Source organism: Dermacentor andersoni, chromosome 10, assembly GCF_023375885.2.
Source record: "Dermacentor andersoni chromosome 10, qqDerAnde1_hic_scaffold, whole genome shotgun sequence".
NCBI classification, from domain to species: Eukaryota; Metazoa; Arthropoda; class Arachnida; order Ixodida; family Ixodidae; genus Dermacentor; species Dermacentor andersoni.
The window spans coordinates 138,908,559-138,934,544 of NC_092823.1; the positions used below are offsets into that span (position 1 = coordinate 138,908,559).

Here is a 25,986-nt window from a genome sequence, read left to right on the forward strand (position 1 = left end):
ATGGAAAAATTGGAGGACGCTTAAGCTTCGCCTTCAAGAGCGGAACGCGACAGCGTTATCGCACCCCGTTCGCACCGCCCACTCATTCGCTCGGCATGCTCTTGACAAGATGAAGGGGAGATGGATGGATGTTATGAGCGTCCGCTTTGGAACGGGGCGGTGGGTTGCGTCACCAAGCTCTTGCTACTATGCGGCCTAATATCGTACCTAGGTTAACCAATGAAAAAAGAAAAAAAAAACACTATGAACTACCACGTCCAAAGTTTCTGATCCCCTATTGCGAACTGTGCTTTTGTACGTCTCCGTCTTTTGTCGTTTCCCTACTTTTCTTCCACCAATCCTCCAATCGCCTCTTACTAATGTCTATTGCGGACCTGTTTGCCCGTGTCTCAGAGAAGCGGGCAAGTGGCGCGCCACCTGTCGGGGCGGCGCCGTACATTGCGAGGAGGGGGTCTTCTGTGTTTGCCGCAAGATAACTCTGCGTGTGCGCCAAGCGCAGAAGAAATGTAGTGGAAACATACTTCGCTACTCGTTTAACTGAGACTTCTGTAATTTACATGCTCATAATTACCGATATTCACTGCAGTATAACTTTCTACGGCACGTTTCTAAAGCAACACCACATTCACTAGAGGCGCTTTTGTCCCGCTTTGAACCATTGAATTCATGGCTGAGTGGTAGCATCTCCGTCTCACACTCCGGAGACCCTGGTTCGATTCCCACCCAGCCCATCTTGCAAGTTGTTTTTATTTGTGAATTGCCTTCCGGGTTTTTTCGCTCACGGCCAACGCCGCCGACATCGGCTTTTCTGCGACACGAGCTCCTTAACGCTGTTGCATTAAAATGCACACGACACGATGCCCAGAAATTAATTGTTGAACTCGTTGCTCAAATGTTGACAGAATGAAAAATTTATTCATCACGCGTTTCAGTAAATCCTGTTTCCGGTGATTTCTTTTGGAACACCCCAGTCAGGCTAAAGAAACTATGTAGAGACATTATCTTTGAGTACCTGCGGTGCGGTGATTTGTAAACCTTGAAATGCCTAATCAACTTTTATATGGTGATGTGCATGCACTTAAAACGAAGAAGAAAAAAAAACCATGAGTATTGCTTACAGAGCACGGGCACGTAACCTGCCAGAGAAAAGGCATAATTAGAATGGTTACTCAAGTAAATAAAAGATGTCACAATGTTTGTTGCCGATTTGGTTCGTCGAAAAGAAAATAAACCTTTGACCTATGAATGTTCACTTTTGGAATGTGCTCTTGCCACTTCCTGCCGATTACATTGAACCTACACTTTTTTTATATCTGTGAGCAACAAAAAAGGCACTCACTCTTAATACCACTGCTTCTACACATGCACTCATCGTCTTTATCACACATGTTAAGTATAAGCTGCCAGAAAAAAAGAACAAAAATGTTGAGTAAGGCAGGATGGGGCTTCTAATTTCTAAAAGTTGGTTGGAAAGCAGAGTGATAGCATACGACTGCTCATTTGCTCAGTAAAGCTGCAGCTTTGAGGCACCAGCTACACGTGTCTTTTGAGGTCGGTACAGGGTAGTTTTTTCTCGCATCATTCTTGGCATAAAATTTTGAGGGGGTAGCTAAACTACATTCACTGACGAGCAAGCGGTACAGGGTAGGGGGGTGAAATGACCCATCGCAGCAATCGTGCGGCAGATGAAGAGCCGTGCATGAATAGAGCTGCATCCGCAAGACACAATGGCACAGGTACAGGGGCACAGTGAAGTCTCTGTTACTTAAAGGGACAGATAACCGCTCAGAACATGAATCTAGATCACCCTACTGATGGGAAGGTTACCTATCATATTGGTTAAAATGAGCCATGTTTTTCTCATCAAATGCGGATTTCTATTTTTAATTCTTCACTAAAAGTCGTGGCAAATAACTTTTGTTGCCCCACGTGGCAAAAACATGAAGATGCATAAGAGATCTATCATGTGACCTTTTATTAGTTTCCGTAGTTCCTGGTCTCTTTATTAGTATTGAAATACAGCACACTTTTTGCGGTTATACCTTTTTATAACTTACAGTATGCAGATAGGCCTTCGTTTGCAGTATGCAGAAGAGTGGCGCTGCCTTCGCCTTCTTTTCCGATGAGTTGGCTTGGCTCATCCATCGACAGAATAACGACGATGGAACCAGCCAGCCATGACGTAGGCATTTACTTGGGAAAAACGCTGTATAAATATAAGAAAGGCCTGTATAACAACACTAACTTATTGTACCAGCCTTTTCTTTTCAAGTGTGGTTGAAAATGTCAAAATGTAGATGGTTAACAACAGTTGCACTCATTCCTCTGAAAGAAGAACGATGGGTGGCTTTCACAATTTGCGAGGCGGGCTATCAGTATCACTCTCACTTCTCTCAGCTTTGCTGGAAGAGGTACTCTTACTTTTTTTAGAGGGTGCTAATCCCCATTATATAAATAGTGCATTGGAATGGAGCAATCAAAATACCGAAATTTTCAAGATGTACCTTCTCAAGACGAACCGAAAAATTCTGCTTACAATATATCCACGCACTTTTGGAAGAAACTGCTGCAGGTGTAGACACTACCGAGGGTGAGTTTTGCATTGAGTCATATAAAACTAGGCCCTTAAAATCTGTTGTCAGTCCCTTTAAGAGGAAGCTTTAGCTCGAGCCAAACTCTGATGGCACCTATTCAAATAAGTGAAAAATGCAGAAACACTTTTCTGAGATAACCACTGGGCTGATTCTAATGAAGTTTATTACATTTGAGAGAGAAATTTAAATTCTAGTGATTGCTGGAAGCAGAATTTTGATTTAGCACCTGCATTCATTAAAAGGTATTATAAAAAATTGGCAAGATTGAAAAAATAGAAGCATGAAGTTTACAATTTCGTAGCTCTGCACCCAGAACAGATATCGCAGTTCTATGAACTGCATCAATGAGAGCGTCCAAAGCAGACAAATATGATATCTCAATTTATATATTACGTGAATTTGCTAGATTGTTTACAAGGATTTTGCAAAAGTTCTCACAATCTAGTGGTCTTTTTGAGAGCCATGTATAAGATATCAATTTTGCCCTGTTTAGATGTACTATTAGGTGCAATTTGCAGGATTGTGATATTGCTGAATTTAGAGTTGTAAGCTTTCGAAATTTTGGTTTGTGAAAATTTCTGAGTTTTGTTTATTTTTATAAAAAAATTCGAAACCAAGCTACTAGATTTTAACGTTTACATTTAAATGTAACAAACCTCATGAAATTTGTTGCAGTGTTTGCCACGAAAAACGGTTTCTGCTTTCCCATCTATTTAGATGGGAACCCCCGAGCTAAAGCTTTAAGTGTTGCAGGTTTGTCACAATATTGAGTGTATAGCTAAACTACATTTACCGACAACAAGCAGTGCAGGCCAGTAGGGACAAACGACGCATCACAGCAGGAGCAGACGTGGAGTGGAGTGTGATGAAAGGCGCGACTGCAACACAGGTAGCTGCAGCGACAGCCACTGTGTCCATCGGCCAGTGGGCGTGCATAGAGAGCTGTGAAACTGAAGTAGAGGTCACTCTCATTGATGTATTAACATTGAGCGCAGCAGTGCCAGATTCCCGTCTAGATAATACAGCGAGAGGCTGTGCTTTAGATGATGGAAGGATGGATGGATGCTAGGCGCAGCGCTACATTTCCCACTTAGCAGCATACACGTGCCATTTCTGCATTGCACTAGCCTGGTACTCCACTACACTACAAAGCTATGCTGCAGATATGGTGTCTAGAAACTAAAGAGGAAGCTTTAGTTAGCTTGGGTGCTCCTATCTAAATACATGTAAAAGGAGAACTTGTCTTTCTCGACAACCACTGCGGCAAATTTGATGAGGTTTGTTCCATTTAAAGGACAAACTTAAAATCTAGTGACTGTTGGATTCAAATTTTTTATTTAATTTGTCAATTCTTTATAAAGAGTAGCAAAAATCAAAAATTTTCAGAAAACGAAGCTATCAAGTTTACAACTCAAACTCAGATAAAAAATGACATCACAATTCTGTGAATTTAATCTAATAGTACGTCTAAAGCAGACAACATTGATATGTTACACATGAATGTCAAAAAATTTAGTAATGTGAAAATACAGCTTTTTGCAGAACCCTTGCACACAAAGTAACAAAGTCACGTACACTCTTAAAGGGACCCTGAAACGATTTTAAGGATTTTCTACAAATGTACTGAGTTGTTAGAGTAGGTCCTTCTGATCATTAATTGACGCATCTAAGTGCTCAGCGTAATGCGTGTAATTTAGTATAAGGTTTTAAAAATGCACATCGCTGCCGATCGCAGCACACTGCTTGGTGGAATTTTAAGCCGCCCCTACCCATATGACGCAAATCACCCATATGACGTCAGTGGGGCGAGCTATCCGATTGGCTTACCAGGGCGCGTGATCGATAATTCTTCCAGCTTTATGGCAAACAAATGATGTTCGTAATAGTGGGAATTTTAGTTAATTTGTTTTTATAAAAAGAAAGTAACATAAAGGGAATGCACAAGAACAATTTTTCAGTACACTTGAGCACTTCCGGCACACAGCAAGTGTCGTCTGCTTGTGTTACAACATGCTCCGTCTTTGATGAGAGCTCCGCCGTCAGTGTCGGTCTGTCTTTTCGCGAGCGCTATGATTCGACTTTGTTGTGTTGTGGACTGCAAACGTAGCGACTGGCAATATGTCAAGCTGCGACATCGTGTCCTCCTGCAAGCCAGTAGACGAGCGGACTGGCTGCAGCGCATTGGACTGCCCCTATCCGATCGGGGCCAGGATTTGCACGATTGCGGCCGTCACTTTACACCGGAAGTTTACTAACACAATAGCGCTTCGCGAGTCCGGCATTAAGGTAAACGCAAGCGCAAGGGGACAGGGCCTGGCCGTGTCCCCTTGCGTGTCGTTTCATGGGATGAACAAAAGCGCAAATATGAATGGTCTGCATGGTGCAGCCACCTGGTGGCATAGAGCTCAACCAGACACAGTAGCAGTAACAAAATGTATTCTTCTTTGCTGCTGGTATAAATTCTTCACAGGAGTGTAATCGTTAACACGTTTTTGTAAATGTTTAAAATGTTTTACACTTGGTCAGAGCAATATTAGTTCTTTCTTTGGCTGGTTAAGCTCTGCGCCAATGGGTGGCTGGACCGTGGAGACCGATCGGGCAGCTCACGTACGTCTACGCTAAAGTTCCTTCATCAGCTTGAGTTTATGCCTCCACAGTTCCGTCGAAACGTTCAGCTAATGTGTGGTTACCGGAATACCAGACACTTCCGGCGCTGCGACAGAGTGCTCGCAACGCACGCTGCTTCGATAGCTCTCGCTTGGCGTCGACGGCGAAGCGGCTAGCCAAGAGGTTTCGCGCGGGCGGGCTCCAAAACAACTGGAAGTGCACGATGTGACGTCGCATCGTGACGCAGAACCAGTGAAGGCGGAGCTTAGCCCCGATCGCTCGGCGAATGAGTTGAGGAGGAAAAGCTTGGCTAGGGACGAGGGTTATAACTTGTAATCGCTTGTAGCTCCATTAAAGTGTAACGCTTCACTTAAGTTGTGGTTCGAATATTCTACTTAAGCTGTACCCTACGCATCTACAAAATTTGTCCGAATCGTTTCAGGGGCCCTTTAAGCAAATGTAAACCCTTTGAGGTGTATATTTGCCACACAACAATAATCATCTGTCTTGCTTGTGTTTCTTTTTTTTGAAGACCTTGCTCCCGCTACTTTCCTGTCGAGAATGCCCTCATGCTGGTAACGCGCATGCCGTTCGTGACTTGGAAGTACTGGGCTCGCAGCGAAGAAAATGCGGACAAGGCAAATGGCGATTATTGTTGTGTGGTAAGATACAACCCAAAGGGTGCAAATTTGTTTAAGAGTGTACACTCTTAAAACGCTTGCACCCTTTGAGGTGTATATTTGTCCCACAGTCATAATCGTCATCTGCCTTGCTTGCATTTCCTTTCTTGAAAACTCGGCGCTTGCTACTTTCCTGTCGAGAGTGCTGTGTCACACTGTTAACGCGCAATCCATTCGTGACTGGGAAGTACCGCAGGGTGTCTACCAACAGGGCATGCAAACCGGGAATTCTCAGGGAATTTGTGCTTCTGTCAGGGAAAATTAGCTGTAATGTTATTGAAAGGGAACGAGAGTCGCGTTAGTGCTGGCTCCCAGAGGAATCGCAACGAATAATCATTCACACCGTGTCGTCTGCTGGAGGTATTGACAGAGTAGTTAACGACCGATTTTCCAGATGCCCGATAATTCGCACGGCTTCGCGGCACCACCACGTACCCCATAGAGTCAATGTATATTGCCCTGACTGCACGTCTGAAATGGCATTAATCAAAACCAACGCCTCCTTTATTTAACTATGCCTGTCAAAAGAGCCCCTCCTGCTCAATCACACCCTTTCCTGTCGCTCTTTCCCATATGCCGGCGCTTGCCGCTCGTGGCGCTGCCGGCTGACACTACAGTGTCCCGTCCGTCTCGGCCGTGCACGGGCTTGCGGGACTCGTGGCGCGAGGTAAACAAAGCAATGCTTTGTTCGCTAGTGTCAACGTGCGTAGAAAGATGCTCTGAAGTTTGATTTGCTTCTTTTTTGTGTACGGACAGTGTTCAGCATGAGGTACTGCTGTGTGCCTATGTGCACATCAAGTGCAAGAAAGAAGGACGACGGAGTATCATTCCACGAGATTCCTGCCGACCTCGAGTTGCGCCAACGATGGCTAAAGGTGATCTCACGAAAGAACTGGGAGCCGAATACAACATCTAATTACTCCGTCGTTTGCAGCTAGCACTTCGTTGCCTCGGACTTTCGGGAGAATACTAAAATTCGACAATTAAACAAGGGAGCGGTGCCCAGCGTGTTCACGTGCTACCCCTCGTACATGAAGCCTGCACCTGCCAAGGTACGTAGTGATGCAAGTAGTCGAAAGCGCACTGTGCAGCTCGACTGTGGCCAGGAGAAGACTAGCAAAAAACGGAAAGCAGGAACTGCTACTACCTTCAACGAGAATGAAGAACCTGGCTGCCCTGGCGTCGCGACTTCAGTAGTTGCGCGACCAGCCTTAGCGCCAACTAACAGGCCAGCATGCTCGAACGCATCTCTTCCTTTGAGTGGTACAGTATGCGCTGTAGCGACGGCGGTGCGTACCAAAGCGTTAACTTGCAGAACAGTGGCGTTTGCGAAGCGAACATTTTCAACTCAGACGGAAAGGACCGCAAGTTCAAGCAGTTTTGTAGATCGCCAAAAACAGCGAGCCAAAGAGAAAGCCCTTCGGTTACAGATCGCCAGGTTGCAACAGACAGTTGAAAGTTACAAAGAAGAACTTTGCAAGCTGAAGGACGACTGCAATGTGCGTGCCTTTGTGGACGTTGTAGCCGATGCGCACCAAAACAAGGCAAAGGCTGTATTCATTGTGGACCAAGTCATCAATTACGGTAGGAAGAGACCAACGTGGTCTGAAACTACCGTGAGGTACTGCGTGATCCTGAGGAATCTCTCGACCAAGGCCTATGAGTACGTGCGGACTGAGCATCTTCTGAGTTTACCATGTAGAAATACTTTGCAAAAGTATATTGGATCGGCAACTGGGGAAATTGGCTTCAGCCCTCTGGTTCGCTGCAGGCTCAAAACAGAGCTTCAGGGTCTTACAAAATCGCAGTCAAAAGTGTGCAGTTTGGTAGTAGACGAAATGCACATCAAGCAAAAGCTTGAATATAACAAACAAAGAGATGCTTTTGTTGGTGACGTCAATATGAGCATTGATCTGGAGCATCTGATACCAAGTGACAGCGACCAGTTAGCAAATTTATTGCTTTGTTTCTTGCTTTGTGGCCTGTCGACAAGCTTTAAGATACCTGTCGGGTACTTTTTTACTAAAGCCTGCACAGGAGCCGAGCTCGCGCAGACCATTTGTCACGTTGTCCAGAAGACAGAGGAACTCGGTTCTGAAATAGTTCGTCTTGTCACTGATAACCACAAGACAAACGTCGCTGCCATGGACATATTAAGCAAGGGAACAGCTCAAATTTCTGCTCCACATCCAGCGGATCCTTCAAGACTCCTTTATCTTGCTTTTGACCAATCCCACATAATTAAGAATGTCAGGTCACAATTTCTTGCAAAGGACATAGGTGGTAAAAAACAAATTTCGTCAGCTCCTTTGAAAGAACTGTACAGAATGCAGCGAGGCTCAACTGTGAAGCCAATACGATATTTAACACGGAAACACCTATATCCATCAAATATTGAGAAGATGAGTGTGAGACACGCCGTGCAAATCTTCTCTCCGCCAGTTACTGCTGCACTCCAGTATTTGAAAGACCAGGCTGGTCACACCTGTGACTTGGAGTTCAGGTCAGTGGGCCCAACTGTTGAATTTATGTTGCTGATGCACAAGTGGTTTGCGCTGATGGATGTCAGCAACACAGAGCAGCACGTCCACAGGAATGACCCTGACAGCCGGCATTTCAGTGATGTTGATGACATGAGGTTGCAGTGGCTAGAGACCGATTTCCTTAACTATATCGAAAGGCTGAGACAGGAGAGCCACCCTGACAATTTCTTTACCAGTGAGACATACCGAGCACTGGTCCTGACGACAACATCGAATGTAGCATGCATTCGTTTTCTTCTGAAGGAAAAGAAGTTCATATTTGTTTTGACTCGAAAGTTCTCAAGTGATCCGATTGAGGCACTGTTCGGTTTCCTTCGAAGGACAGCAGGTTGCAATGATGCCATGGATGTGAAGACTGTACTCTGCGGACTTGAGAAGATGTTAAAGACTGGTATTGTATCTGCATCAGTTCGAAGCAATGTGAACAGCTCAACCTCATTCCGTACTCATGCAGCAGTTTCTAATGGAGACACTCAGAAACGCAGCTGTACAAGCAAGGGTTTTTTCCCATCAGCAGCAAAGAATAGATTGCGGGACCTGTGCACTACACCATGGCTCCCCAACCCCGAAGTGGCTAGTATTGCCCTGATTGGTGGATATCTAGCCAGAGCCTTGTCAGAAAGGCTGAGCTGCGAGAGTTGTATTCAATGTCGAAAAACCAAAGGCCAATACCCCTGTTGATGGGCTCATTGCGTACCAAGACCGTGGTGGACTGAAGTATCCAACCAAAGAGTTGGTGTCCGTCTTGATAGGTCTCAAGCGGTTTGTTGACATAATGTTGTTTCACAGGAAGTTCATTTCCAAACTGCTCGAAACCAGTGTAGAACATGCTGTTGATGTGCTTGTGGACGTCCCCGTCTTGATGTGCAAGAACGAAGAGCCTGGCCACAGGAAGATGTTCCTTGAACTCTTGTGCCGCAAGTTCATCAAACCACTGCTGTCTAACCATGCTTTTAATATTACAGATAAGAATTCAGTTGCCAAATTATATGCAAAGAAGCCATTGTCACGGAAGCTGCTAAAACTGTAGCATATGCCATCTGAACTGTAGCATTCTTGACATGTTTAGATAACTACTGCAAATAAATGTTCGATTGTTATATGTCCCATGTGGTTGACTTGTGAGAAAATTCGGGCCTTGGGAACGAAAGCTTTTGAAAAAGCAGGGCAAATCACAAAATCAAGGACAAGTACAGTTTCTGGCTATTACGCTTTACGTTTTTGCCGAGCTCAGTGAGTGACAATCGATGCGTTTGGCTAGTAGCTAGTCTACATCGGAATACTTGAACGAACACACGAAACTGCTAGCTACTAACGCGGCGGCTATGTCACGCAACCGTATCGCTTGTATCACAATAAATATTTAGGTTATAAGCACCGGAGCAGTGTTTCGTTAACATACTGGACGAACTAAATAAATTATAGTGCAATATGTAACTCGACAACCAACGTGAGCTGCGCAAGTCGGGCGCGGCGCGTATGTTTCAGCAACGTTCTGAGCGGCGGCATAGTGGCAGCTGCCGCGATGCGAGCGGCGCGTGAACCGAGGCGTCCGCGGCGGTCCCATTGCGTGGCGCCGGAACTGACAGGCATAGTATAATAAAGGAGGCGTTGATCAAAATGACCACCGTCGCCATTTTGATTATCTCGCCGCCTCGAACCGGCACTCTCGCACCCCACGGCTACGCTAGGCCTAGCTGCTTCTACGTTCGCTGTTAAGCTTCTTGCCGTGCGGCGCCATGTTTTTCATTCAAGGAATTCGTTGTTGTCAGCAATGGCGCCGACTCCGCCTTTGTAATCCTCACGATTGGCTTCGAAGCTCGCAAAGCGCAACGCGTTGCGTAATGCCAGTCTCCGAAAGTTAGCTTCGCCTTAATACAGTAATGTTACGCGGTGAAGCATAACAAGCTTGAGAAAGGGCAACTGTTATGGGGCACAGTATGTATTCCTTAATTATACACGCGTGCACCCCCTTCTCTTGCCACAGTATGAGCGCCGATATGCCTAATAAGTGTACTGGCAGGCCTTGAGAGCGTTTTCGGACGTGCCTGTGGCATTTTGAGCCCTTAAGGGCAGTTAAAGACATGCATTCATTTTTTTGGGACACTCTCGTGGTCCCTAGGGAGTCCGAAAAATTGGACGTTGACTGTACAACTGACCAAGAGGTTACTTCAAGTGGTTCGTGGGGCGAACGCATAGCGGAACGAGGATGAGAACAGAAAGTACCGACGCACTAAGGAATGAACGGGAAAGGAAGCGTGCCGCCGCCTCTTTGGAGGAGCTTGAGCTAAAGAAAACATTGTGTTGGCTGATGGTGAGATGCAGGTGTCCTTCATTCAAACCAAAATAAACTCTTTAAAGCAGTGAAACCCAACACAGATGTTCTGTACAGGCTGTGAGTATGCCAGGACAGTTGAGGTTGACTTTGCAGCTCCTGAGAGAGAATCTTAGTTGTGACAAAGTTCAGGTCTCATACCGATGAGCTTGCTATCAGTTGATGGAAATAGCTCATATTCGAAAATATTTACTTCTGTATGCATCTCCTTTTCATTCGTATTTGAAAATGTTCGAATCGATTTGGAATAGGTTTTACCATTTTTTTCAAATATATTTTATTTGCTGTGCATTTTAGTAACACCTTCCTTCTGTTTTCTTTTTGAATAAAATAGATATTACTCCTTACTATTCAAACCGGATTGAGTCATTTTTTGTTTCAACATGCTTACTGGAGAGTGGCAGCATTGGGTAACATGGGGTTAGCCCGCCTTGACATAAAACAAAGTTCTGGCCCATTCAGGGAATTTCGCAAAGGCGTTCAGGGAAAACCTGGAGAACTCAGGGAATTTGGAAGTGTCAACTTGGGAGACACCCTGTACCGGGCCCGCAACATTAAAGAAAGGAAACGCGGGCAAGACAGATAATTATTGTTGTGGGACAAGCCCCAAAGGGTGTAATTTTTTTTAAGAGTGTAAAATATAAAATGACATATCGAATTCGTCTACTTTCAGTGATCTAATGAGGGCTGTTTACAGAACCGCGATACCTGTTTTTGATGCAGAGCTATTAATTTGTAAACTTCATGCTTCAATATTTTTTTCGAACTTTCGAATATTTGAGACTTTTTAACAGAACTCATGCCCTAAATCGAAATTCCGCTGTAAACAGTCACTAGAATTTAACTTTCTCTCTTAAATACAACAAATTTCATTAAAATTGGTCCAGGGGTTATTTCAGAAAATGTTTTTGCGTTTTACATGTATTTGCATGAATAGGTCGCATCGAAGTTCGGCCCGAGTAATGTGTACTAGAATACGGTTGAGTGGAACGAGCAGCTGCGGCGGCGCATGCTTTGCAGTGAGGTACGCGACGGCGAAAAATTTGTGTGGCGGCAATGCGATCAAAGTGGATTGGGCCGCATCAAGGTCGCGCCGTTGGAAACTGCCGGCACGGTACTTCTCGGAAGGGTCAATCGTACTACTTCACCGCTGGTATATGCGTTGAAGCCGCTCAAACGGTGTTTATAATTGGTTATCACAGGTATTTATGCCGTAGGATTAGGTGCCTTTCTTTCTCTTCTTTATGTCATTTTTTTTTTAATGCCGCTCGGTGATTGCGCGTGCATTGCGGCTGCTATGTCGGCTTTCATTGTACTACGTTGTTGTACGGTTCCCTTTGCAGAACAAATATTCTTCTTGTTCTTCAGTCAGCATGTATCTCTTGTGTGTATTTTTGCGCGTATGGTTTTTCATCAGTAGGTTTTGCGAAACGCTGACGGAAAAACATATGCAAACATCCTGCTTGCCACTTCAAACAAATAAAACATATCTGCCCCATCCGGCGCCCGGTACTCAGATTTATGGAAAGTATTCTTATAGAAAAAGAAAAAAAAGCTGCAGTGCAACATTCCATTCATGTTTCCATCTTCCTCGCATAACAGAATGTGCAGTAATTGGTACGAGTTCTTTTGTTGTGGTCAGACCTCGGGCGCCAAAAACGGTTGTAGGTATGCATTATATATGGTAATCTTTGTCCCGTAAGCCGTGTAAAATTTTTGTCCAGTCCATGCTTAACAACAACAACAAAAAAAAAGGAAAGAAGGCGGCACGGTAGCCTAATTAGTGGCTACGTAGTGGATATGAGGTTGCACTGCTAAACTTGAGCTCACGTGCGGGTTAAAACTAGGTCGTGGAATTCGATGGGAACGAAATTGAAGAACACTCATTTACTTCCGTTTAGGTGCACGTTAAAGAACTGAACAGAGTGCTTCATAATCATTGTTACGGTGGGAAAAGAAGCAAGGTCGTCGATGGTGAAGACGACGAAGTGGCCACAGCCTCTCGGAATTCTTAGCTGCTGTTTATGTCTGCCTTGTAAATACATCGTGCAAGAAGTTTTATAGCTGTGACATTTTGGTGGACGTACGGGGTATGCGTCTTCGCCACGGAGCTCCACAGTAGACGTCTCGCCCAGCCTGCGACCATGCTTCCAGTGGAAGGCACCGCATCTGCAGCTGCAATGCCAACTACGCATACCCAGTACGTTGCTCTACCTCAGCCGCAAGACCCCGACAATTTCCCCGGCCTCGATGGTGTTGACATAGAAGAATGGTTGAAGATGTATGAGCGCAGCAGCAAGGTGAGCAGGTGGGATCCGACCATAATGCTGGTCAGTATCGTGTTCTACCTCGACGGAACACCGCAAACGTCGTTTTGCACACACGAGAAAGAGCTAACCAGCTGAGACTTGCTCAAAGAAAAGCTGTCCGACGTTTTTGGCAATCCGACTGGTCGACAACTAGCCGCCAAGCAACAACTCGCCATGCGTGCCCAAACTGCTACCAAGCTGTATGTCTCCTACATTCAGGACATCCTAGCCCTCTGTCATAAGATCGACACGTCCATGCCAGAGGCTGTCGAGGTTGGACACATTATCAAAGGCATCGCGGACAACGCATTCAACCTTCTGGTCTTTAGAAACTTATCGACTGTCGACGCCATTGTGAAGGAATGCCGCCGTTTCGAGCAGGCGAAGAGTCACCGTATATACAATCAGTTTATACGGCTTCCCAATACTGCAGTGACCTCTTCCTGTACCAACCCCACCGACCAATCTAGCTTACCACCGCCAAGTGAATTGACCATGACCATGACCCGAATCGTACGCCGCGAACTCGAAGCAGCGTTTCCTGCCTTGCCTCAACAGACGTCTTGGAACAACACTGCTGAGACAATATTGCTGATCCAGTCCATGGTTCGCCAGGGAATTGCTAATATGGGCCTTCCCAGCGCCTGCTCCTTGAGTTGCCCTGCTCCTATGCCTCGGTCCTATCGCAGTCCACCTCACAGTGTCCATTATCTCTACACTACCAGGAATCCACTGGACTGGCGTACACCTGATGATAGGCCAATTTGTTTCTGCTGCCGCTGAATCGGTCATGTTTCCCGTCACTGTTGGAGCCGTTGGCCGTCCCCTCCCCGAAACACCTTCTAGAATTCAAGTTCGCCCCGAAGTTCACCCTGTCGCTTCTACGACGCTTCCAACGACACTACCTCGACACGCCGCTATGCTCGTTTGCCCTCGCCTCAACATCGCCAGCCACGTCCGCCCCAGCAGGAAAACTAGGCAATGCGGCACCTCGAGGTGGTGCTGCAATGTCGGATTTGCTGCAAAATCCTCCTTTGACACTCTTTATGAGACATAACCTTTTTGACATCCAAGTTGATGGCACACCCGTCACAGCACTCATAGATACCGGAGCACACATATTGATTATAACCAGCTGCCTATGCTGCCATTAAAAAAAAATTTTTACTCCTGCTGTTACTCTGTTCGTACAAATCGCCGACGGTAGCACGGTGACTGTGGTCGGAATGTGTACTGCACGTGTGAGCATTTTGGGCTGCCATACTGTCGTCCTTTTCACTGTGCTTGACCGATGCCCCTGAAACCTCATACTAGGCCTAGACTTCCTCTCCGCCCATTCAGCGCTTATTGATTGTTCCTCAAGTACTGTGCATCTTGACCTGCCTCTACTGGAGTTCCTCCAACACCACACGAAATTCGCCTGAGACCGACTGACTTTGTTCATGTTCCACCACAGGTCTTGACATACATTGAATTGTCGCCTTCTATGCCAGTTCCCGATGGTGATTACATCTTCGCTCCCATAACTGCCATCGTTCTCATCCACAACGTTGTCCCGCATACAATACTGAGGGTCACAGACAATCGCACGTATTTACCTGTGGTGAATTTTGGGCTCGCTAAGCAAATTCTGCCTAAACATATCACCCTGGCTACGATCACTGCTTTAGAAGTTAGCTGCATCGAGACTTTTGCTGTCGATGCTTCCTGTGAGCCTTTCTGCTCTGCCAAATATACTGACAACGACATTAGGAAAATGATCGCCCTCGAATCTCACTCCTGTGGAGGCTGAACAGCTCTGCAGTCTATTGCTTTCCTACAAGGATATATTCGACCTGAACAACCGACCTTTAGGCCAGACGTCACTTGTCAAACATCGTATACATACAGGCGATAATCCACCCATCCATCGGCGACCCTACCGAGTTTCAGCTTCGGAGCCTCACGTCATCAAAACGGAAGTAGACAAGATGCTAGCGAAAGGCATCATTGAGGCGATCGTCAAGTCCCTGGGCGTCAACTGTCATGCTGATCAAAAAGAAGGACGGCTCATGGAGATTCTGCGTCGATTACTGCCACCTCAACCGCATCATGAAGAAGGATGTCTACCCACCACCTCGTGTCGATGACGCCCTCGATTGCCTATACGGGGCACAGTATTTTTCGTCCATCAACCTACAGTCCGGATATTTGCAAATCACTGTCGATGATCTAGATCATGAAAAGACCGCCTTTATAATGCCTGATGGTCTTTACCATTTCAGAGTTACGCCTTTTGGGCTATGTAATGCTCCGGCTACCTTTGAGCGTATGATGGACTCATTACTCCAAGGATTCAAGTGGTCAACTTGTCTCTGCTACCTAGATGATGTTGTTGTGTTCTCGCCCTCATTCAGCATGCACATTGAGCGCTCTTCAGCTGTATTTGTTGTTTTTCACAAGGCCGGTCTACAGCTCAGCTCCAAGAAATGTAACTTCGGCCACCGTGAGATTATTGTTCTTGGGCATGTCAATGCAACTGGCATCCGACTGGACCCAGAGAAAATTCGTGTCACGCAAGAGTTCCCTGTTCCACAGTCCGCAAAATATGTCCAAAGTTTCGTGCGCCTTTGCTCTTACTTCCACCGGTTTGTTCAAGATTTTGCCGCCATAGCACGTCCTCTCACAGATCTACTGAAGTGTGCCGTTTTCATAGGGACCCTCTCAGGCCACTGCCTTTTCTCGCCTTACCACCATGCTCACCCCCCCACTGATTCTAGGACACTTCGCTACTTCAGCACCTACAGAGGTGCACACCGATGCCAGTTTGGCACAAGTTCAACATGGCCATGAACGTGTCATCGCGTACGCTAGCCGTCTTTTGTCACCTGCAGAGCTGAACTACTCTATTACCGAGCGCGAATGTTTGGCCGTTGTGTAGGCAGTAGCGAAACTCCACCCCTATATATGTGGCAGGCCCTTTTCTATTGTAACAGACCACCATGCCCTCTGTTGGCTTTCGTCCTTAAAAGATACCACAGGGAGGCTTCGACGATGGGCTTTGCGGCTGCAAGAGTATTCCTATTAGGTGGTGTATAGGTCTGGTCGCCTACACAAGGACTTCGACTGCTTGTCCCGTTACACTGTACACACACCCACCAATGCCGACACGGACGCTTCTGCAAGTGTTCTTTCCATCTCCTAGCTTTTGGACATGGCCAACAAGCAATGCCATGACGCTACTTTGAGGACTCTCATTGACCGAATGGAATCTGCTCCTACTGATTCATCGTTACAGTGGTTCGTCCTCAACGATGGGATATTGTGCTGACACAGTTTTCATCCTGACGGTCCTTCCCTTTGTCGTTCCTCAACACCTCCGCTAAACCATGCTTCAGGAGCTTCATGACGTCCCAACTGCCGGACACCTTGGGTTTGCTCGCACTTACGACCGCATGCGCCGCCGCTTCTACTGGCCTGGCCTCGCACGCATCGTATGGCGCTATGTAGCTGCTTGCAAGCCCTGTCAACTTTGCAAAAAGCCAGCAACACTTCCTGCCGGGTACCTACAGCCGATCGACATTCCACCTGACTCATTCTTTTGCATAGGTTTGGATCTCCTTGGCCCTTTTCCCGAGTCCAGCTCCGGCAACAGGTGGATCGCTGTCGCTACTGATTACGCATTGTGCTAAGCCATCACTTGGGCACTTCCCACAAGCTGCGCAACTGATGTCGCAGGTTTCCTACTCCGGGATATCATTTAGTACATGGCACCCTGCGACAGCTCCTTACTGACCACAGCCGCACTTTCCTCTCCCAAGTCATCGCCGATATCCTACGCTCATGTTCTACCAAGCACAAAGTGGCTACCTCCTATCATCCCTGGACCAACGGCCTTACTGAGCGACTTAATCGGACCATTACTGATATGCTATCGAAATACGTTTCACCCGACCCTTATGTCACGTTCGCCTATAATTCATCACACCACTATACTGCTGGGTATTCCCCCTTTTACTTACTCTTCGGTCGTGACCCTGTATTACCATTGGACACTTCACTCCCCTTGATAATATAGGATTTGAGGACCGAGTATGCCCACGACGCCATCACCCATGCTGACCATGCGTGCCAGCTTTCCCGAACTCGTTTGTTGGCATCGCAGGAATCTCAACGGCACGCTTACAATCGCCGCCATCGTGACACATATTTTTCACCCGGCTCTTTCATGCTACTTTGGTCCCCTTGCCACCGAGTGGGGCTCTCCGAGAAACTCCTTCCGTGCTATAAAGGCCTTTACCGCGTTCTATGTCAAGTGACTAATATCACTTACGAGATAATCCCTGTGACCGCCGTCATGCCACCCGGTTCCACATCACCTGACGTCGTACACGTCTCTTGGCTTAAGCCTTACTATGCCCTTTCTGACGGCCCCGTGTGAAGCACCGGGATGGTGCTTTTTCTGCCGGGGGTCGTGTTACGGTGGGAAAAGAAGACAGGGTCGTCGACGGTGAAGACGATGAAGTGGCAACAGACTCTTGGAATTCTCGGCTGCTGTTCATGTATGCCTTGTAAATACATTGTGCAAATAGTTTTATACCTGTGACAATATCATCAGACAAAAAATGCCAGAATTTTTTTAATTAATGAATGCAAAAAAGAAGGAGCTAGCTGCGACCTTCAGCATTTTTCAGCGGTGTAAATGAAAGAAATCATTCTCGAGTCTGATTTCAAAGAAAACATCTTGCGCTTATCTTTCATATTTCATACCTAAATGTACTGTCGTTCCCAACTGTACATCCGCTCAACTAAGCAGCTTCTGTATTCAGTTATCCGGTGCATTATCATAAGAACAATGATGAAACAATTAATGAAACGCCATGCCTCACATACACGTAGAGATATTTGTAGATCTGCTGTGTTCGTTGAAGAAGTGTACGACATTGGACACCCAGTTTTAATGGGTTGCAGACATGGTAATGCTGTGAAAAAAATGTTTTCCTAGCCTGAATCAAGTTAGCAGATTTACAGGCTGTCCCAAAACAGGGCGTTTATATTGAATGACTGCTGCGAACTTGTTCAGCAGAGCTGATAACACCCGTGTGTTAACTCTCTCAGGAGCTGGTGCGCCTCTGTGCAACAGTCACGACTCTCCAGCAGCACAATCACTCGAAATAAGACTCCTAACTTGCATTGGCCCCTCACCTTCGAGACTTCAAAAGTGCTGTTATTAAAATACGGTTTTCTACGTGCCGAAACCACGATCTGATCATCAGGCACGCCGTAGTGGGGGATTCCGGAAATTTCAACCACCTGGGGTTCATTATCGTGCACCTAAATCTAAATACACAGGTGTTTTCGCATTTCTCCCGCATCGAAATGCGGCTGCCGTGGCTGAAATTCGATCCCGCAACCTCATGCTTAGCAGCCAACACCATAGCCACTAAGCAACTGCAGCGGGTAACTGCTGTTATGCGTTGCATTCGGACGGAACAGGCTATTCCATAATTTTTAATAGCGAATTCTTAAGTCGAATACGATCTGAATAGCAAACACCATTCGATTACACTATATATATTTTCTACTTTATTTCACCTGCTGGCACGTTGAAGGAGATCGTCAAACAAACCACGGAGATTATGTTGCTAAAGACTTCCGGGTCTCTTCGATTCAGTCTGAGTACATAGGCAATATATTTACCTAACACTGCTGTTCACATTAACGCCCAATAATTACATTGATTCCTTTTCGCGGAAAGTCGATTGGTTGACTTGGGGCTGGTGCAGCTTTTAAAAGAAGCACGCTTATTCCGGTCGGGAGTTCTCACTTTTTCAATACGTGAATAAAGGGAAATACGTGCGTTTAGAATATTTGACAATTTCTCTCTTATATATATGTCGTGGATATATATGTCTGTGTGCCCTTAGATTTACCTAGAATTACATTGGTCATCTGCATCTCTTTGCGCCACGCAGTAAATAAACCTGGTTTATTTCAATGTAATATTTTCCTTGATCACTGTCCTTGATCAATGTTCCACCAATAAGCGCGCGTAAAATGACACGATATCAATAAAATTTTCTTACGTAGCTTCATGTTGCAGATGGGCGGCTTTTGTGGCAAAAATTACGTGTTACTTTGAGAAAACAATAGCAGTTCACTTGGCTAAAACTACAATTGGTACCGACCGACAAGAATCGCGGGCGCAGCAAAGCAAGAAATACCATAAGAAAATTTACTGCGCAGACTTTCTGCTAGAAAAACTGGGCGTCCGCCAGCGTCCGCGCAACGAATGCGCGCTCGCTAGCAGACGACGCACTTGATAACATCAAAAGTGAATGTTGTATGACCCATGCCTCAAATATATATATACGTAGCAAAATGGTGTCAATATAAGTTTGCAGTTGAAATAAAGCACCATTATAAGAGCGTACGCCTGCAATCGGTCTCAGCGCCCGCAGCGAAACTAGTTGACTATGCAGCGAAGCGCGTCTCACCGCAATACAATTCGCTCGCAGCGCCATCGCAAAATTTTCCACACGCGGCGCCTCAGTGGGAGCGCGCCGTTTGTTCCACTCGACCACCGTGCACTCGACCCATATGACTCGACCATTGTCTCGTGCACTAGGACCAAGCTAAAGCCAACGTTTTAGATTCAAAACGTTGGCTAAAGCCATTACGTCTTCTTAAGAGAACGAGCCAAGCCGAATCCTCTAACGTTGACTATTCGCACAGCCACTCGCATCCTGTCCAATCCAGGCCACAGCATGGTTGAGCTTTTTGTTTTCTCTCGTGCAGTTTTCATCCGATAGAAGAGCAATTTCCATTGTCGTTCGACAGTTAAAACGCTGCGATTGTGTCAGTACAGTTGCGAAAAGCGTTCGAAATGCAAGTGTCAAGCACAAACGACGTAAAGATTTACAACCTTAGCGCGGGTCGTTCCCTGCCAGAATGGCTATCGGATCGCAAGAAGCGCATGCTGGCCAAGAAGAACGCGGAGATACGGCACCGCATCGAACTCATCCAGGACTTCGAAATGCCAATCGTGAGTACCAATGTTGCCATATCGCGCGACGGCCAGTACGTAATGGCAACTGGTACGTACAAGCCACGCGTTCGCTGCTACGAAGTGTCGCAGCTGTCCATGAAGTTCGAGCGCTGCTTCGACTCCGATGTAGTCACCTTCGACATATTGAGCGACGACTACACAAAGATGGTGTTCCTTCACTGTGACCGTTACGTCGAGTTCCACGCCGCGTACGGGCGCTATCACAGGATCAGAATTCCAAAGTTTGGTCGTGACATGACTTACTTGCCCGCCGCTTGCGAGCTGTACTTCGGCTGCGACGGACCTGAAGTGTACAGGCTCAACTTGGACCAAGGTCGTTTCATGAACCCAATCATGACTGAGGCGGTGGCTGTCAACGTGTGTCGCGTTAACAGTTACCACAATCTTGTTTGCTTGGGGACGCAAGAAGGTAAAGTGGAAGCGTTCGATCCTAGGTCGAGGTCGCGAGTAGGAACCCTTGAATGTGCTCTCAACAGTGTCACCTTAGACACAGAAGTCGAGGGAATGCCGTCGGTCACCGCGCTGACATTCAAGGACGCCTTGACACTCGGCGTCGGCACGGCAACAGGTCAGATCTTGCTGTTTGACATTCGTTCTGACAAGCCACTGCTCGTGAAGGACCACCTGTACGGCTTGCCCGTCAAGAAGATCGCCTTCCACTCCGGCGCCGACGTTGTGATGAGCATGGACTCGAAGGTGCTTAAGCTGTGGGACCGGTCTTCGGGAAAGGCGTTCAGCTCAGTCACTCCAGGCGTCGACTTGAACGACCTGTGCCTTGTAGGAAGCTCTGGGTTGTTCTTTCTGGCAAATGAAGACAAAAAGGTGCTGTCATACTACATCCCGAGCCTAGGCCCCGCGCCACGCTGGTGCTCCTTCCTGGACAACTTGACAGAGGAGCTGGAGGAGACGCATCAGGACACTGTGTATGATGATTACAAGTTTGTCACACAGAGGGAGCTAGAGAATCTTGGCTTGGGCCACCTTGTGGGCACAAACCTTCTCCGAGCATACATGCATGGCTACTTCCTAGACATGAGGCTTTACCACAAGGCAAAAGCACTGGTGCAACCTTTTGCATACGATGAGTACCGAAAGAAGAAAATCAGAGACACAGTTGAAGCTGCAAGGAAGAACCGTGTTGAGAGCAAGCTCAAGTTGCCAACAGTCAACAGGGAACTGGCAAAGAAACTTCAAGAAGCAGCTGTAGCCGAGGTTACGGTAGCTTCAAGGAAGGATAAAAAGGCTCCAAAGACGGCCCTCTTGGAGGACACGCGATTTAAAGCAATATTTGAAAACCCAGACTTTGAGGTTGACCCTGCCAGTGAAGAATACAGATTGTTGAATCCACTCGTGAAGAGTCTGGACAAACGGCAAAAGAAAAAAGTGGATGAAGCCGAGGTGCAAGGCAATAGCATCATGGACTTGCTCAATCCAGTCGAACAGAATGGCAGCTCAAGTGAAGAGGAGAGCTCAGATGATGACAGAACATGGACAAGAGAAGTCAAAAAACAACACCGGATGATAAAGCATGAAGCAAAATCGACAGCAGAAGGTCCTAAGATGTACGAACTGAAGAGTGGTGTTGAGTTCCACGGAGTAATTTATGGAAAAGGTGAAAATGTAGACATTGTGAAAAAGCAGCAGAAGGCAGCACAGAAGCTGACGCTTGCTCAGAGATTGGACAGGAATAGCACAGGTGCAGAAGTGGGTGCCAGTGGGAATAAGATGATGACATTTGCGTTGAGAAAAACGAAAGTTGAGCAAGACAGGGAAGAGAATGTGAGGGCGCACATGGTCGATCGGAGGAAGGCTAGGCGCTCAGCAAAAGGGTTGAAAATGAGTATGAAGGGACTGCCTTAACTTATGCCACAGCCCATACTTGTAAATAATAAGGTATCGCTCTTACATTGTCCACTCTTACCGCTGGAAAGGTTAGGAACTAGTCCCTTAAGTGTCCTGCTTTTACAGTGCTTGCTTGTCAACCGGATGAACTATCACAGTGCACAATTTCATGAACTATCCTAATTAGCCAGCTAGGTCATACGTGCACACTGAATAAAGATGAAAGGGAGCAAGTGGTGAGCAATGTTTGTTCCCATTTGTCTTCTGCTTGTGTGTCTATGCTTACTCACCTATCACCACAGACGCTACCTTGTAACACATCAAAAAGCTAAGGCTGTAAATTTAGCAGCTGGATAGCATTTTGTTCTTTCTCATGGTGCTATTTAATGAGGGGAAAAACAGGACCTTCTTGCCTAATCATTATGGCATGAAAGTTCGACATGTACTTATGGTGTTTTAACAACTTGACCACAACACTAATTGTTTCTTCTGCTTTATAAGGTGGTAAGGTGTGAATTCTAACACTTGTTTCAAGCAGGAGTATATTGGGGATAAAAACAATTGCATACATTCTTTTGAGCACTAACAGTAAAATTATTGTGAAGGAGGGGGTAGATACTGGGCTTGCTGATGTGGCATAATTCACTTTACAGCATGGAAAGCGTGAGGCAGAGGAAATGACGCACATTGCTTAATTTCAACAAGTTTTATGCTCTGGTAACAGTATCTTGTATATCTATTAATTTCATATTAATGCTTTAATTGGTTGGGACCACAGGCAGACGTTGGGCATTAACACACCCACTTTGCTTACTCACCAGCAAGGAAGGGACCAACAGACTGAACTGTTGAAGTTGAAAATGCCTATGCATGCTGCCCTTCAACTTGGCAGATACAAAATACAACGCCATCTGAGTGCCATTTTGGTACAGCTTACTAAGCAAAGCAACATTCCACAACTGGAAGTTCAGATTCATTGATCAAAATGTGATAACTTGAGTTCAAATTATTGTTGCACAGCTCTACTTGTAAAGGCTTTAATATGCTACACTGAATAAAACTTTACAGTCAGTGTCGTGTGCCATTTGCTCTGTGCATTAGTCCTGTGTTTTCTCTGCTGTGCAGTGAAATCTTTAAAAAGTGCTTTTCACTGGTTGATTTGGAGGAAGTGCTTGGTTTCATCAGCCCATATTTGTTGGCAGAGAGCAAGAATGCTCTGTAGGCGATTATAGCAGAAGTTACGCACAAGTCGTGCAAACTGGCTCTGAATATGGTGCCAAACTTTCGTTCTGTACTCTTATATGACAACCGAAGTCGCCATTCCACCGCTGGCATGATGTTGCTCGCTCATTTTACACGATGAATGTGACTTGTGCTTCTCGTCCTATTTCCGTGCACATGCAATGGATGCATGAAAAGGGGCATGGGACACCTGCTCATAATAAGCTGCAATTCTTAGATAACTTGACTTTCGCCACAAATCATGTTTGACAGTGTTACTGACCAAGAGCAAAGAAAGGTTTGCCATTGTAATCAGCGTATACCAAAGTTATAAAAAAAAATGTTTTTGCCTCAATGTGCCTCGAGTCGCATCTCAAGAAGTCGTAGTCACAAGATGAGCAATAACTGGCATGTTCAAATTGGGAAGCCCATTGGAGCTGGTTTTTCTCGCTCTGGGATTGTCATTACCAAATTCCTGCTGCATAAGCTGGACAGCTTTAAAGTGGCAAAAGCCAACAGTATGAAGCAGCCAGTAGTAGGCACCGATTGCCACACAGGATGGCGAATTGTGCCATTGGCTAGGTGTACCAAATACCACTTACTTGTGTCTACATGTTCCAAACTGGATACTATGTTAATGATAGGGATGGGGAACATTTCCAGAACACAAAGGGGAAAGAAAATACTAATTTAGCTGAGCACGGTAACATGGGCACTTGTGATCCCCAAGTTGTTGAGATAAAGATTCTCGGTAAAAGTAGAAACAAACACACAGCTCATATTAGAAGCTGTTCCAATATCAAAGAGGGAATTGATTGTGTCAGCAGTCCGTCCATCAACCTGTACAATATAAAGAAAGCATTTCTTGATGTGCACATGTAGACACTGTTGTGATAGTCCTGTTTTTGCGCATGTTTGTTTCGTGTACACGCCTGCATATTTAGCGGCCCATGCTGGTAAATAAAACTGTGAGTCTAACACTTTCTCTTCATACCTTCTATTGTGATTGTGCTTTTTTGCACTACCTTCTGTTATGTTACTAGCAATGTTACCATTTGCTCAGAACTGCAGTACATTCAGAAGGCCATGGTGTCATCTCTCATAACATTCCCCACACTGTTGCACTGTGTAGTTCCTTACATAAATTCTATTGTGAAAGAGTAAGCATGTACACATTGGGCTAGCCAATCTTTTTACTGGTTCTTCTTCCAAGAACAACTTGAACTCGTATGAGAAAGCAGCCAGTACATGGGAATGTTAAGAACGATTCATTCAAATATATCCTGTGTGTCAATAAAGCCATATTGACTTGCGCAAAACCAAAACATCATGTTTTAACCTTGCAGTGGCTAGTTCCTCCATTTAGCACATCTTCAGTAATGTATAACATAATAAAGATGCCGACCTAGGTGTTTATCACTATATAAATGCAATCAATGACTCGAAGGTGCTGTCTGCCTGAGCAGAGACTAGCAGTTTTGGATGCAGGTTGACACAGCTTGCGAGCTAACATTACCTCTTTAAACCTTTCTGTGTGTACTGTACACCCATGCTATTTTTAATATTATAGAAGCATTGACTGGGAAGGCTGTATCTATGGTGGAGAAGACTGGGAAGATAGGTGAAAGTACATATGTCTGTTAAGCATGGCCTTGTGCAAGCGCAGAACCCTCTTTACATTTGGGTTCCTTATCACATTTCACTTCCATTCTGGAACACCACCATTAAATGAAAAGGCCACATGATTGAGTTGGTGTAATGTTGATTAACATAGCTATGTGTTTTTCCTTGTATGCTCCTTCGGCTCGAGTTGAGTTTGGAAATGGTGTAGTCTTTATATTTTTGCTAGGTGTGGTGTGGAATGCGGAGAAGAGCCTGACAAAGAGCATCTGCACTGAATTATGTTTTGTGCACATGTACATATGCTTGCCCACGGCACCACTGTGCTCCATCATATACAGGGACATGCATTTTTCTCCTAAGGTTGTAGAAAAAAAGATTTTTGCTCTTACCGCTGCTGCTGTTCTTGATAAAATTTTGCAACAAGATCGTATTTCATGGTTCTTCAAATTGTTCGGTATAGCACTTGGCACAGTTACTTGCCTTGTTTGTGTGCTTTCCTTTGTGCCTCTCGGATGCAGCACCGAGCGGTTGGTGGAAGCCAATCCCAAAAGCCACGCGTGGCTGTACTGCAGTTTCTGAAAGTGACACAGCCACCATGTTTTAAGCATCACTCACTGCGAGGAATGCAGACAAATGCGAATTAAGTTTTTTTCTTTGTAAAGCAGGCAAGTAACAGGGCCAAATGTATTTTGAACGATTCTGACCATAATGTGTGATCCTTGTGCCTAAATTTGAGCAACTGCTGATAAGTGCAAAATCTTGAATGCAAAGAAGTTTTCTCTGAGAGCAGCCATTTCCTTGCGGGCAAGTTTAAGTGGGCAAATCCCAATGATGGTGCAATGTAATGTTATGTGCCACACGGTGAACTGGATATGTGTCCCTGGGTTGTAGTTTGCTTTCAACCTGATACCTTGCCATTAGAAATAGTCTGTCTTACTTAATTTTCATTTCATTTATTTACTCTCAAGGCCGTACAGGCATTACAAAGAGGAGTGGCAATAGAAAAAGAAAAAAAGATAGCTAATGAGGCAGCACATGGTCACAGATAGCCGACTTGAACACATCATGATGTGTGATAGTGACAATGGATGCGGGAAGGCGATTCCAGTCTTGACTTGTTTTTGGGATGAAGGCTTCGAGGTATACATTGCTTTTACACTGAGGCACCCCAACCTTCATTCGAT

The 25,986-nt window shown here is 45.7% G+C and overlaps 2 protein-coding genes across 4 annotated transcripts in view; both read left to right on the plus strand.

The window, feature by feature from the left end:
* Positions 1-25,986, plus strand: part of LOC126545211 (isobutyryl-CoA dehydrogenase, mitochondrial-like) — a 149,041-nt gene that overhangs the window by 41,445 nt on the left and 81,610 nt on the right. The gene's annotated exons all lie outside the window — the stretch shown is intronic.
* On the plus strand, positions 19,758-24,172 carry l(2)34Fd (nucleolar protein 10 lethal (2) 34Fd). Its single transcript, XM_050192965.3, has one exon. The coding sequence runs from the start codon at positions 19,934-19,936 to the stop codon at positions 21,974-21,976; it is 2,043 nt and encodes a 680-aa protein (XP_050048922.2). The 5' UTR covers positions 19,758-19,933; the 3' UTR covers positions 21,977-24,172.